Source organism: Saccopteryx bilineata, chromosome 5, assembly GCF_036850765.1.
Source record: "Saccopteryx bilineata isolate mSacBil1 chromosome 5, mSacBil1_pri_phased_curated, whole genome shotgun sequence".
NCBI lineage: Eukaryota > Metazoa > Chordata > Mammalia > Chiroptera > Emballonuridae > Saccopteryx > Saccopteryx bilineata.
The window spans coordinates 6,128,446-6,141,681 of record NC_089494.1 but is presented as its reverse complement, the minus strand read 5'-3'; the positions used below and the strand labels follow the sequence as shown (position 1 = coordinate 6,141,681).

At 50.2% G+C, this 13,236-nt stretch overlaps 1 protein-coding gene across 2 annotated transcripts in view; it reads left to right on the top strand.

Annotated features, from left to right (window-relative positions):
• INPP5D (inositol polyphosphate-5-phosphatase D) overlaps positions 1-13,236 on the top strand; it is a 118,655-nt gene that overhangs the window by 79,848 nt on the left and 25,571 nt on the right. For both annotated transcript variants that reach the window (XM_066280401.1, XM_066280400.1), the window contains 9 exons: positions 637-743; positions 855-957; positions 2,262-2,458; positions 3,430-3,547; positions 6,293-6,389; positions 6,874-7,012; positions 8,873-8,981; positions 9,138-9,226; positions 12,508-12,589. In XM_066280401.1, the coding sequence (XP_066136498.1) occupies positions 637-743; positions 855-957; positions 2,262-2,458; positions 3,430-3,547; positions 6,293-6,389; positions 6,874-7,012; positions 8,873-8,981; positions 9,138-9,226; positions 12,508-12,589 (1,041 nt within the window). The remainder of the gene's footprint in view (positions 1-636; positions 744-854; positions 958-2,261; positions 2,459-3,429; positions 3,548-6,292; positions 6,390-6,873; positions 7,013-8,872; positions 8,982-9,137; positions 9,227-12,507; positions 12,590-13,236) is intronic.

Genomic DNA, 13,236 nt, shown 5'->3' with positions numbered 1-13,236 from the left:
TGTGTGAAAGAGAGCTACACCTCCATCTTCCACAGTGCAATCAATAGGCGATAGGAAACGCTGAAATATTTAAACCTGAAACACCAGAAGTATAGGCGGTATAGCAATATAGGCTTGCTATTTGGAGACGGGATAAAATTCCAAGAGAATCCATTATGGGAGTTGAAAGCGGTCGCCTCTGGGAAGCAGAGCACTGGAGGGAGGAGGGTTGGAGGGTATACTGTGTGTACAGATCTTGTAGAGCAACTTGAGTCTTTTCATCTTTGGTAGAAATAAAAAAAAATTTAATTTAGGTATAAATGAAAAGCAAAGCAAAAAAAGGAAAGGAAGGCAAGACCGAAGGGAGGAGGAAAAAGAGAGAAATAAAGAGAAGGAAAGAGGAAGAGAGTGAAGAGAAGACAGTCACGCTGTCTCTGCCCCGGCCGGGCCACCTCTTGCCTGTTCCAGGCACCACCCTTTCCAGGCATGGGCTTCTCCCCGGAAGAGCAGCTGGGAGCAGAGGGACCTGGGAGGCTGGGCACATTCCGGGGCTTCTCCTGAGGGCGGGAGAGCCGGGTTGCTCATGGCCAGGTGTGATACACTGGGGTCTCTGTACACACTGGGTGAAGGGCTAAGTGAGCTTCCATTCCTTTGAAGTCCTGCAGCTCATCAAGTCTCAGAAGTTTCTGAACAAGTTGGTGATTTTGGTGGAAACGGAGAAGGAGAAGACCCTGCGGAAAGAGTATGTCTTTGCTGACTCCAAAGTAAGTAGTAGCAGCAGACGGCTCAGATGGCCCAGAGGGCAGTGGGGGGTGCGTGTTTCCCGAGGCTGGCTCTGCAGAGCCCTGCTGAGTCTGTCCGCCTTCCATCCCTAGAAGAGAGAAGGCTTCTGCCAGCTCCTGCAGCAGATGAAGAACAAGCACTCGGAGCAGCCAGAGCCCGACATGATCACCATCTTCATCGGCACCTGGAACATGGGTAGGTCGCTGCCTCTCCTCCCTCCCGTTGCCTCCCTGTGTGTCCTGCTTCCTGCCTCAGGCATCCTCAAAGGAGTGGAAGAAACCAGTCTCCCCAACCCCCGTCCACCTGCACAGCCTCCCTTCTGGGGAATTCCACCCTTCTCCTGACACGGTGGGTCAGAGGGACGAGCCCTCGGACTGTCATATCCAAAGAGCCACTGACGTGGGTTTCGTGACGTGTCCGAACTGGAGAGTAAAGAATCTCCACATCTAGGTGAAGGGGCTCTTGGGCCCCTGCCCGTCTTAGGCAGCTCACCGAGGGGCCCCTAGAAACACATACATGCATACTGAATGTACACTAAGTGTATATATTGTATATATACATACCAATATCTATTATATAGCAAATATATAAATGTAATAAACTGAATATAAATTCTGTTGAATATTTCATGTAACTGTGCAGCAAAAATAGGTAGTAGATATATACCAAATGTGTATTGTACTATAGTTTATGTACTAATGTATACTTATGTAGTAACTATAAATTATGCTAAATAATTACTTAGTGTAAATATTCAGCTAAAAATGAAAAAGTAATTAAATCTGGATGTCCAGTTCAATTTGAATTTCAGATAAACAGTTGTTGCATGGAATATACGTGTTCTAATGATTATCCGTTGTTTATCTGAAACTCAAATTTAACTGGGCGTCTGTCTCCCCACCTTGGTCCCGAGCATTGGTCCTGAGTCAGCCTCCCCCCCCCCCCATGCAACAGCTAGTCACCCATCTGGAAGGAAGAGGGTGAGCAGCGACCCAGTGGCTGTTCAGCTAGTGGCAGGGTTACTTCAATTCATTTTTCAGAATGGGAGGGAAGGGGGTTCTCCACACCCTTATATCAGACCTTGGCTGACATCTCTCTTCTGCAAGGAAGCCATTGTCTCCCAACCATGGGCTAGAAGCCCCATCCCAAAACTGTCGCCCTACGGGGTTGTCTCGACGACAGATACTTCGAAGACTGTGTCTCAGTTGCCACTAGAGCTTTCAAGACTAGATGGTGTTGCACCTCATGTGCAACTAGTTCAGGACGCCCCATGGAACCTTCTAGTGTTTCTAGTCCTTGAAACTTCCCATTATCTTTAAAGGGACACTTAACTGGTCTGACACCCTAGGGGATAATAATTCTCCATCTAAGGTGTTCCTTTGGGCGGCCCAAATGGTTTATGTCTGTGTGAGTCCCCGCTCCCCAATGCTGCCCCCACCTCTGTTTGAATTCTTCTGATGTACCTGTGACTCACTTGGTGTTGGGTTTTGCTGTTGAAGGTAACGCCCCCCCTCCCAAGAAGATCACGTCCTGGTTTCTCTCCAAGGGGCAGGGAAAGACGCGGGATGACTCTGCTGACTACATCCCCCACGACATCTATGTGATCGGCACCCAGGAGGACCCCCTGGGCGAGAAGGAGTGGCTGGAGATACTCAGAAACTCCCTGCAGGAAATCACCAGCATTCATTTTAAGACGGTGAGCGGCTGGCCGCAGCCCTGGTGGAGGGGACTCCGGGGCAGGGGGCTCTGCAAGGCCGGCCAGGAGCATCTCAGAGGCAAGAGTAGGCTCAGCGTATCGACCCTCAGCTTCCAGAGATGCCTGAGTGCTCAGTGGTCCTCCCCACCTTCCAGGGCCGACAGGGGAAACTGCCTTCGGAAGGCGATGGGCCCGTGGGTGTTGCTGACAGTGATGGGGATACTCTGCCCCGGCCTGTGCTTGTAGACCATCTTTACTTCATTGAAATTTCATCAGTCCCAGCTCTCATCTTTTTGGCTTTTTTAAAATACACACACACACACTGGTACCTTGAGATACGAATTTAATTCATTCTGTAACCAAGCTTGTAAGCAGTCAACTCGTATATCAAACTGCCGATACTGGACCCGTGCACTAACACACCAACTAGCTGCAGCTTCCTGAATCATGACTTGTATCTCAGAATTTTGCTTGGGTCTCGAACAAAAATACGGACCAAGTCACAGCTTATATCTTAAAAAAAATTGCATGTTGGTCTGTTTGTATTTCAAAGTACCACTGTGTGTGTGTGTGTGTGTGTGTGTGTGTGTGTGTGTGTGTTTATTGTATATATATCATGTTTCTAGAGAGAAAGAAAGGGCAGGGGGAAGCATTCATTTGTGTTCCATTTGTATGCATTCATTTGTTTGATTCCCAAAGGTGCCCTGACTAGGGAATCAAACCCTCGACCTTGCTATTTTAGGACAGTGCTCTAACCAACTGAGCTAACCAGCCAAGGCTCAGCCCTTGTCTTTAAAATACACTGTCTCATTTGTGGGACATTCTTAAGAGTCCTCCACAGTTTAGAGATTACAGGTAGGGAACCCCACACTCAGGGGGTGAGGGCTAGGGTGAATCTCTCGCTCTGGGATTCATCAGTACACCCTGGCTGAGGGTCACAATGTTGTCCCCCTTCCACCACCCCACACCAGATCGCCATCCACACCCTCTGGAACATTCGCATCGTGGTGCTGGCCAAGCCGGAGCATGAGAACCGGATCAGCCACATCTGCACCGACAACGTGAAGACGGGCATCGCCAACACTCTGGGTGAGCAGGGAAGGGCCCTGTCCTTCACCGCCAGCTCAGCCCACGTGCGCGCCCATCCTGTCCAGACCCACGAGGATGTCCCAGATTAAACACTGAGTCTCTCATCCTGGGATCCCCTGGGTCCGGGCAAACCAAGGTGGTCAGTCCCCCAGCCGAAACCCATCCAGGTCGACACCAGCTCTCTAGGGATCTGGCTGAAATGCAGGTTCTGACTCAGCAGGACTCAGGCAGAGCCCGACTTTCCGTGTTTCCAACAAGCGCTTAGTGGTGTCGGCGCTGCTGGCCCACAGGTCCCACCTGGAGTGTCAGGGACCTAGGACGGGGGTCGACAGACTTGCTGTCAGGGGCCAGAGAGTAAATCCTCGAGGCTTTGCGGGCCACGTGTCACTCCTCGTCCCTGCTGCCGTCACACGGAAGCAAACACAGATGCGTAAAGCACACTGGTGGGGAGGGAGAGGCTTTTCTGTAAAACTACCACGACACTGCCCGTGGGCTTGAGCTGGCCACAGGTGTAGGTTGCCAATCCCAGTCTGGATCTAGACTGACTCGGGTGGGATGTGGAAATGCTGGTGTCAGCCATGAGCCAGTGGGGCCAAGCAGGGTGCTTGAGAGAATCGAAATGAGAGCGGAGGACTCCATGAGTGTGGGGGGGGTGAGTGAGTGTGTGTGCAAATCTGTCTGTGAGTGCACGTGGCAGGTGCCCCACAGGGGCTGTGGGCAGAGGTGAGGGCGAGGCCAGTGGTTTTGGGGGCTGGAGTCAGGGACAGGACAGTCCCAGAGAGAACAGGAAATACAAAAGTTGCTGCCATCGAACATGAAAAGCTCAGCTTTTCTGCCGACAAACCGCACACTGCCCGGGTCCACACCCATTTGTCCCTCCTTCCTTTCTGTCACCACAGCAGCCTTCTGCTGCCCAGGAACCTCCTTCTAGTCCCTGATTGGTCTCTGCCTGGGCCGCTGCCCCTCCCAGAGGAGGCAGAGCCCGATGATCCCCAGCCCTTTTCAAAGTTCCTGCTCTGCCCAGGGCTGCCCAGCCCAGACAAAAGGGAATCCATGTGGGAGTTTTCAATTTCCTAGGAGCCACATTAAAGAAAGGAACAGGGAGCAGGTGAAGTCCATCTTAATAATATAGTTTATCAAACCTCATACATTCAAAAATATGACCGCCTGATCAGGCGGTGGCACAATGGATAAAGCGTTGGACTGGGATGCCGAGGACCCAGGTTCGAGACCCCTAGGTTGACAGTTTGAGCGCGGGCTCATCTGACTTGAGCAAAATAAAAAAATGCTCACCAGCTTAGACCCAAGGTCGCTGGCTCAAGCAAGGGGTTGCTCGGTCTGCTGAAGGCCCACGGTCAAGGCACATATGAAAAAGCAATCAATGAATAACTAAGGTGTCGCAACGAAAAACCGATGATTGATGCTTCTCATCTCTCTCCATTTCTGTCTGTCTGTCCCTGGCTATCCCTCTCTCTGACTCTCTCTCTCTGTCCCTGTAAATAAAATAAAATAAAATAAAAAATATGACCATTTTGATAGGTATTCAAAAAAAATTTGAGAGTTTACGTTCTGTTTTTCTTACTAAGGTTTATAGTTCCCATGTGTCCTCATATTTTGAGGGCTCAGTATGTGGGCTCACAGCTGCAGCTGCTGAATAGGGGACAGACCAGCTTCTCAGACTCCACGTGTGCGAGACACCTAGAGCAGAGGTCGGCAAACCTTCTCTAAAAGGCCAGATAGTAACTATTTCAGCCTCTGTACTGTCTCAACTGCTCAACTCTGGCTGTGGGTGTAACTATGTTTCAAAAATGTTATGGATTCCCATACTTACGTTTCATGTCATTTTAATGTGTCACAAAATATTCTTTTAAAAAATTTTTTTCCGCCTGACCTGTGGTGGTGCAGTGGATAAAGCGTCGACCTGGAACCCTGAGGTTGCCAGTTCAAACCCCTGGGCTTGCCTAGTCAAGGCACAGACGGGAGTTGATGCTTCCTGTTCCCACTTCTCTCTATTCTCTCGAAAATAAAGTCTTTTTTTAAAAAAAAAATTTTTCCCCCAACTCTTGAAACTGTAACAACCATTTTTTTCCTGGCAGCGGGCCAGTGTTTGCCCACCACCCCTGACCTAGAGGACTTGGCAAACCCAGATTACTGGGCCCCACCCTGGAATTTCTGATTCAGCAAGGCCAGGGTGGGGCTGGAGAAAGTGTACCCCCCAGCACACACGTTCCTGGTTATACTAACGCCGCAGGGCCGGGGAACACGCTTTGAGAACCACTGGTCTGGAATCAGTAAGACTGGTAGAAAAAGAGCTGGTCTCGCGGAGAGTTTTGGTCTCCCCGGGAACCTGGAGTTAGCTGGCTGGAAGGTTGGCCCATCCTCCGGGCTGCTCCTTCCGAATCTCCTTCCCCGAGGCTCATCCTGTCTGCCTGGCGTATGGGGTGACTGAGAGCCCCTAGGGGGGAGATGTCAGGACAGGATGCTCCAGCAGCCCCTCCCTCGGCCCTGCAGGGAGGACCCAAAGATGCTGGCCTTGGGTTCACCCCGTTTTCTCATTCCCTTGAGGCGTCTCATCTCCCTCGTCACCTGTCGCGTCTCCTCCTCCAAATGGAGCTGTTTTGCATTCCTTCTCTTTCTCCGCTTTCTCACACCTGCTTCTGCCCCTCTTTCTTCACCTCGATTTCCTGCCACGCAGCACGTTAGTTTTCTGTTGGACATTCTGACTTCTTTCTCCCCTCCCCTTAGGAAACAAGGGAGCTGTGGGGGTGTCGTTCATGTTCAACGGAACCTCCTTGGGGTTTGTCAACAGCCACTTGACTTCCGGAAGTGAAAAGAAACTCAGGTAATAGCCTTTGTTCCCCGGGAGTCTGTGTTGGGTTTTTGGTTTTATTTTGCTCAGACAGACCTCACACCCCTGAAAGTGACCGCTCGGGTCTTGGCTGGGAGCCCGTCCTGTCCACCTCTGAGGGCTTTTCCCGTTGTCTCTTCAAAGACAATGGCAGCACAATAGTGACCTTCCATGCAATGGATCTTGTCTGAAGGTGGAACAGGCATTTCCCGGTCACTAGCCTAATAGATACCTGCATACCACTTCTCTGTAAAGGGAAAAGGCCTCCCCTGGGGCTCCGTTACAGACGCCTGCTGGTGGCCCTGTTGTGAAGACAGCCACGTAGAATATTCACAATTCTGATTCCCGCTAAGCTCCTGCTCTTGTGGTCCGGGGCCGCGCCCTGCAGCAGAGACTCTGTCCCTCCACGTCCCCTTGACTTCCCACCACGGTGGAGTAGGGAGCCCTGTGCTACATGGCTCCTTTGTCGTTTAATTAGGCGAAACCAAAACTATACGAACATTCTCCGGTTTCTGGCTCTGGGAGACAAGAAACTGAGTCCCTTCAACATCACTCACCGCTTCACCCACCTCTTCTGGCTCGGGGATCTCAACTACCGTGTGGAGCTGCCCACCTGGGTAGGAAGCTGTCCCCCTGGGGCCGGGGCTATCCATCTGGGGGAGGAGCCATCTGCCTGGGCGGGGAGGTTCCCATCTGGGGGAGGGGCTGTCCTTCGGGGGAGGAGCTGTCCACCTGGAGGAGGGGCTGTTCATCTGGGGGAGGGACTTCTACTTGAGTGACGAGTTGTCTGCATGGGGCAGAGTCTCCCTTGCTTTAGCTCAGGGCAGAGGGTCATTGAGACACCCAGACCGAGCTGGGCCAAGGCAGCTATTTGCCCTCTTGGGATGCAAAACTGTGTTCATTATGGTGTGCCCACCTTTCTTTATGGCCTGCCTGTGCTCACGCCTAGTTCCCACATGACTGTTTGGGCCCCTCCCCACCGCCACTGTCACTCGGTCCTCCAGCTGGTGGGCAGCAGCCCCTCGGCCTGCCCATCCCAGATCTACAGGAAAGGACGAAGTCTGATTCGGTTGGCTCAATTTTTCTCCCAAATCACAGGTCACGGTCCAGCCTAAGGAAGACATTCTTTAAGTTGGATGCCCACCCTGGGTTCAGTGAGGGGTAGTCAGAGGACCATGGGGCGCTGACACCACCTTGCACCCTCAGGGAGGGAGGAAGTTTCCCTGGGAAGAGGAGTGGACAGGCATGGCCATTGGATGCATATGCTTGTTCTTATGCACATGGGAGATGGGGCGGGAGCCTGGGCTGGGAGCAGAGCACACCCAGCCCTTCTGCCTGGCCACTGTGGTAACCAGCCCGCGTGTCCTTGTCTAGCAGGGATATTGAATACGTTCACACTGCTGTCCTGTGAGGCAACGTGGGGAGTGGCCCAAAGTGACCTGCTAGAGAGACCCTGGGGGCACAGACAGGCCAAGAAAATGGCCCTGGGTCAGTTACCGACCGCTAACAGGGCCGGAATTGAACCCGTGCCTTCCCAACTATCCCACAACCCTCAGCCTCCACTTGCTGCCATAGTGACTGCAGGAGGTGGGGCTTAGGGCCCATGTGCCCATCATGGGAGCACTTCCTCCCTCTCAGGAGGCTTCTGGTGATGACTTTCCTCCTCTCCCTCCTACTGAGTGTGCAGATAGGAGAGGGGGAGATGGGGACCCTTCATGGTCTAGGGCAGTGGTCGGCAAACCGCAGCTCGCAAGCCACTTGCGGCTCTTTGGCCCCTTGAGTGCAGCTCTTTGGGCAGCTTAGGAGTACCCTAATTAAGTTAATAACAATGTACCTACCTATCAGTTTAAAAAGTTTGGCTCTCAAAAGAAATTTTAATCACTGTACTGTTGATATTTGGCTCTGTTGACAATGAGTTTGCCGACCACTGGAGGGGGCTATCATAGCCATTCACTCGCCAGGAGGTGGCCAAGTGCACTGGCCGGAGCATAGGTCACCAGTCTCAGGAGGAGGACTGCTGTCTTCCAAGGCCTGTGCATCCCCTTGATGTCACACCTACTCCTGGGATGGGGGGGGGGGTCCCAGAGGTTACAGAGGTCTGATGGGATTTCACACCCTTTCTCGGCCTTACAACAGGCTGGCTCAGTTCCCACAGAGAGCGGTAGAGACTTACCTATCTACTTGGTGAAATGTTGATAAAGTGATATTAAAAGACAATAGGAAAAAGTAAAATGTCCCTTGGGCAAATTTAAAATACCCAGGAGCTTACGTCATCAGGTTGATATTTCGCCATTGCAGGGTTTTCTCTATAAAACGGTTGAGCTGAGAAGCGCAGGCCGGGCAACCCCAGGTGGAGGCCGGGGTCTGGTATAGCAGCCGGGGCCCCGGGACATGGTGTGGCGGGCAGCGGAGGCTGACGTGCCTCCTGACCACGTGGGTGAAGAGAGTGTCTCACGGTGGCCGTGTCCTTGCTGCAGGAGGCAGAAGCCATCATCCAGAAGATCAAGCAGCAGCAGTACTCGGACCTGCTGTGTCATGACCAGCTGCTCGCGGAGAGGAAGGAGCAGAAGGTGTTCCTGCACTTCGGTGAGAACTGCCGTCCTCCCCCCCGCCCCAAACTGTGTCTCCCCTTCCCCTGAGCAGCCTCCCCGGGGGAAGGGTTAAGCCTGGAGAAGAAGGGAACTCGGCCAGGTGTGAAACGTGGGGGGCAAGAGCTGAAACCAGGGTTGTGTTTGGTTGCAGAGGAGGAAGAGATCACGTTCGCGCCCACCTACCGCTTTGAGAGACTGACTCGGGACAAGTACGCCTACACTAAGCAGAAAGCCACAGGGGTGAGTTCTCACAGACGCCTCCCTTGCCCTCGGTCTCCGCCGCCCTTGCACAGAAGAGTCTCAGGAAATATCTAGAAGACGGTTAGAATACTATATGGACACTAAAGAGGGGGTCCAGGGCTGGGTCGTGGATGTGGGAGTTTTTGGCACGGGGAAGACGAGGAGAGAGTGGTCATGAGTAGAGAAGAGCTGGGGACAGATTTGGGTGCCATCCACGTTAAGAGGTGAGAGGAAGAGGCAGAGACAACAAAGGAGACAGAAAGGTGTGCTCGCGCAGGTGGTGGGAAGACCCACCGGGCAGCTCAGCGTCCCAGAAGCCAGGGTGAGAGGCTTAGTGGCAACCAGTATGAAACGTGAGTCGAGAACACGTGCCGTTCACGTGAACCCTGCACAAGGAGCTGGGCTTGTGGCACAGAGGTCCTGGTGGACCTGAAAAGAACAGTGTGTGTAGAGTCTGGGGGGTGAAATCCAGGCTGCAGGAGAGGTGGGGTCTCTTTACCGAGGCTGTGCAGATGAGCCGCAGATGAAGTTTCTCAGAGATGCGGGTGTCTGGGGCTCGTCCCCACAGCTCCTGATGGAGGGGCTCTGGGGGGAGCCCGGCTTTCCAGGTCTTTGTGAAGCCCCGCCGGTAGTTCTCAGAGGCGGCCAACACTGAGAATGGCGAGGTTCAGAAATGACAGTTGGGCAGTGTGTATGAAACTGCACGTGCACCTGTCCTGTGATTCAGCAGTTCCACTTCGGTGCATCCCCGAGTGAAATTAGTACACTTGTTCACCGGCAGACAAGTACGAGAACGGTTATAACACCTTTGTTTGCAAGGCCCAAAGACTGAAAGCAATCCTACTTCCCTCAACAGTAGAATAGACAGTAGAATAAACAGTAGAATAAATTGATGTTCCTCTCTCTCTCTCTCTCTCCCTCTTTCTCTAGTTAAAATCAGTAAATTATAAAAAATTTTTAAAAAGAGTAGGCAAAATTAACCAATGAAGACATTAGTCACAATAGTGTTCGTCCCAAGGAAGTAATAGTATCAACGAGGGAGGGACGGGAAACCTCCTGTGACAATGGAAGCTTTCTAAGTCTGGATCTATATGTACAATGCAACAACATGAGTGGCAGCCGCCAGACACAAAAGACTATGCAACTGGGTCTTCAGAGCGCTAACCACCCCCGTGCAATTGAAAATCCACGTAAGACTTTGGACTCCCCCAAAACTTAATTACTAATAGCCTGCTGTTGACTGGAATCCTTACCCATAACATAAGCAGTCAGTTCACACATATTTTGTATGTTATATGTGTTATCTACTGTAGTCTTACAATAAAGTAAGCTAGAGAAAAGAAAATGTGACCAGGATAATCGAAAGGAAAAGAAAATGCATTTATAGTACTGTACGTATTTGTGGAAAATAACCGGCGTATAAGTGGACCTGCGCAGTCCAAATCCGTGATGGGCAAAGGTCACTCGTGATGGTGACGGGAAGTTATTTGACTTTGGGTAAAGGGCATGCAACCCAGTCAGCAGTTCAAGTGCTCTAAGGATGTTTAGCTGAAACCTATGTATTCTTATTGACCAATGCCATCCCATTAAAGTTAATTTCTAAATTTTAAAAAAAGGGTCCATTGTATAATGAATTATGAATCCATTTATAAATTCAAGAGTAGGTAAAATTACTGGCTGGATAGCTCCATTGGTCAGAGCATCGACCTGAAGCACAGAGGTTGCCAGTTCAATCCCCGGTCAGGGCACACAGAGGAACAGATTGATGTTCCTTTCTCTCCCTCTCTCTCTCTCTCTCTCTCTCTCTCTCTCTCTCTCTCTCTCTTTCCCTCTTTCCCTCTTTCCCTCTTTCTCTAGTTAAAATCAGTAAATTATAAAAATTTTTAAAAAAGAGTAGGCGAAATTAACCAATGAAGACATTAGTCACAATAGTGTTCGTCCCAAGGAAGTAATAGTATCGACGAGGGAGGGATGGGAAACCTCCTGTGACAATGGAAGCTTTCTGAGTCTGGATCTGGGTAGTGGTTAAATGGCTGTGCACTAACATCAAAATGCCTCAAGCTATACCTTTAGGTTAGTACTCTACTGTATGTAAGTTATACTTCAAGTTAAATAAATAAATGATCCATCCAGAAGTAGAGGCAGAAGCAGAACATTCTTAAAAGAAAGCTAGTAAAAAGAAGAAAAGAGAAAAGCAATTGACAGCAATGACGGGTAGTCTCATTTAGGATGAGTACCTTTATGTTTGTAAGCAGAGGGGATAAGGATATTGATTAAGGAGGATTGTTATCATTGCCAGGCTGCCTTTTTTTTGTCATACCCAGTGGAAGTCTTGCTCACCAGTAGAGCCTGGAGAGGGTTTGTACATATTGTTTGAATGATGGTAGATAGATTGGGCGGATGGATGTGTGGATGGATGGGTGGGTGGGTGGGTGTGAAGATGGATGGATGGGTGGGTGAATGAATGAGTGGGTGGGTGGGTAGATGGATGGATGGGCAGATGAATGGATAGATGGATGGACAGGTGGACGGGTGGATGGATGGATGGATGGATGGATGGATGGATGGATGGATGGATGGGCAGATAGATGGGTGGATGGATGGATGGATGGATGGATGGATGGATGGATGGATGGATGGATGGGCAGATGGGTGGATGGGCGGATGGATGGGCAGATGAATGGATGGATGGGTGGGTAGATGGATGGATGGGCAGATGGGTGGATGGGCGGATGGATGGATGGATGGATGGATGGGCAGATGAATGGATGGGTGGGTGGATGGATGGATGGATGGGTAGGTGTGGTAGCTGGAGTATGTTATTACAGTAAGTAGCTGAAGAAGACAAGCAGAGACTGGGTTGAAAATATAGATAGAAGAATTCATCTGAGTTAGAAAAAATGTAAGAGAATATAAAAATACATGAGATTCTCAAATAATGAGGAGGCTAGGTAAGGGAGCATAGCCGGGTGAATCAATCTTGCCCTCACACAGGAACCCAGGGAGTCTGAACATGGGGGCATGGCAGTGGAGTTGGGACCTGAGACAAGGGAAGAGGGTTGAAAGCCACCTAGGGGGAAATTCTGTAAAGAGCCAATAGCAGATGAAATCAGGAGTTACCAAGGCCATGAGTTCAACTGTGGGTTTGTTTTTGTTTGTTTGCTGATATATATATATTTAATAAATATATATATATAATTTTTATATATTTATAAAAAATTACATGTATATATATTTTAATATTGCACGTATTTTGTAAAGCTTGTGACTTTGATTTGCAGATGAAGTACAACCTGCCCTCCTGGTGTGACCGAGTCCTCTGGAAGTCGTACCCCCTGGTGCATGTGGTGTGCCAGTCCTATGGTAAGTGCTGTGCTGGGAGACTCGGCTGCCCTGATGAAAGGGCTCTGGTCTGTCCATCTGTAAAGTGGGAGAGCTCCCTGCAGCCCAAGGCAGGTCTCCTGAACAAATGGGGGTATCTTCTCTCATCTTGGGCGGCAACATGGTATCCTCTGGTTTGGGTAAAATTTGAATAATGGAACACTTTTTAAAAGATTTCCAGGTTTATTGCTTTTGAAAAGAACATATTAGCCTGACCTGTGGTGGCAAAGTGGGTAAAGTGTTGACCTGGAACGCTGAGGTCTCCGGTTCAAAACCCTGGGCTTGCCTGGTCAAGGCACATATGGGAGTGGGTGCTTCATGCTCCTCCCCTCCCCCCTTCTCTCTCTATCACTCTCTCTCGCTCTCTCTCTCTCTCTCTCTCTCTCCCTTTCTTTCTCTTTAAAATGAATACATTTTTTAAAATTACAAAATAAAAATTTTTAAATTAAAAAAAAGAACATATTAGGTTTGAAAAATAAGGAAGTAGTGTTTTCATAGGTCAGAGACAGTCAAATATTGCGAATTCACAAGGTTCCACCTAATACACATCAGTATGTGTACGTGTATTTGGGGATACTTAAAGATAAATTGAGGTTGCCTGACCTGTGGTGGCGCAGTGGATAAAGCGT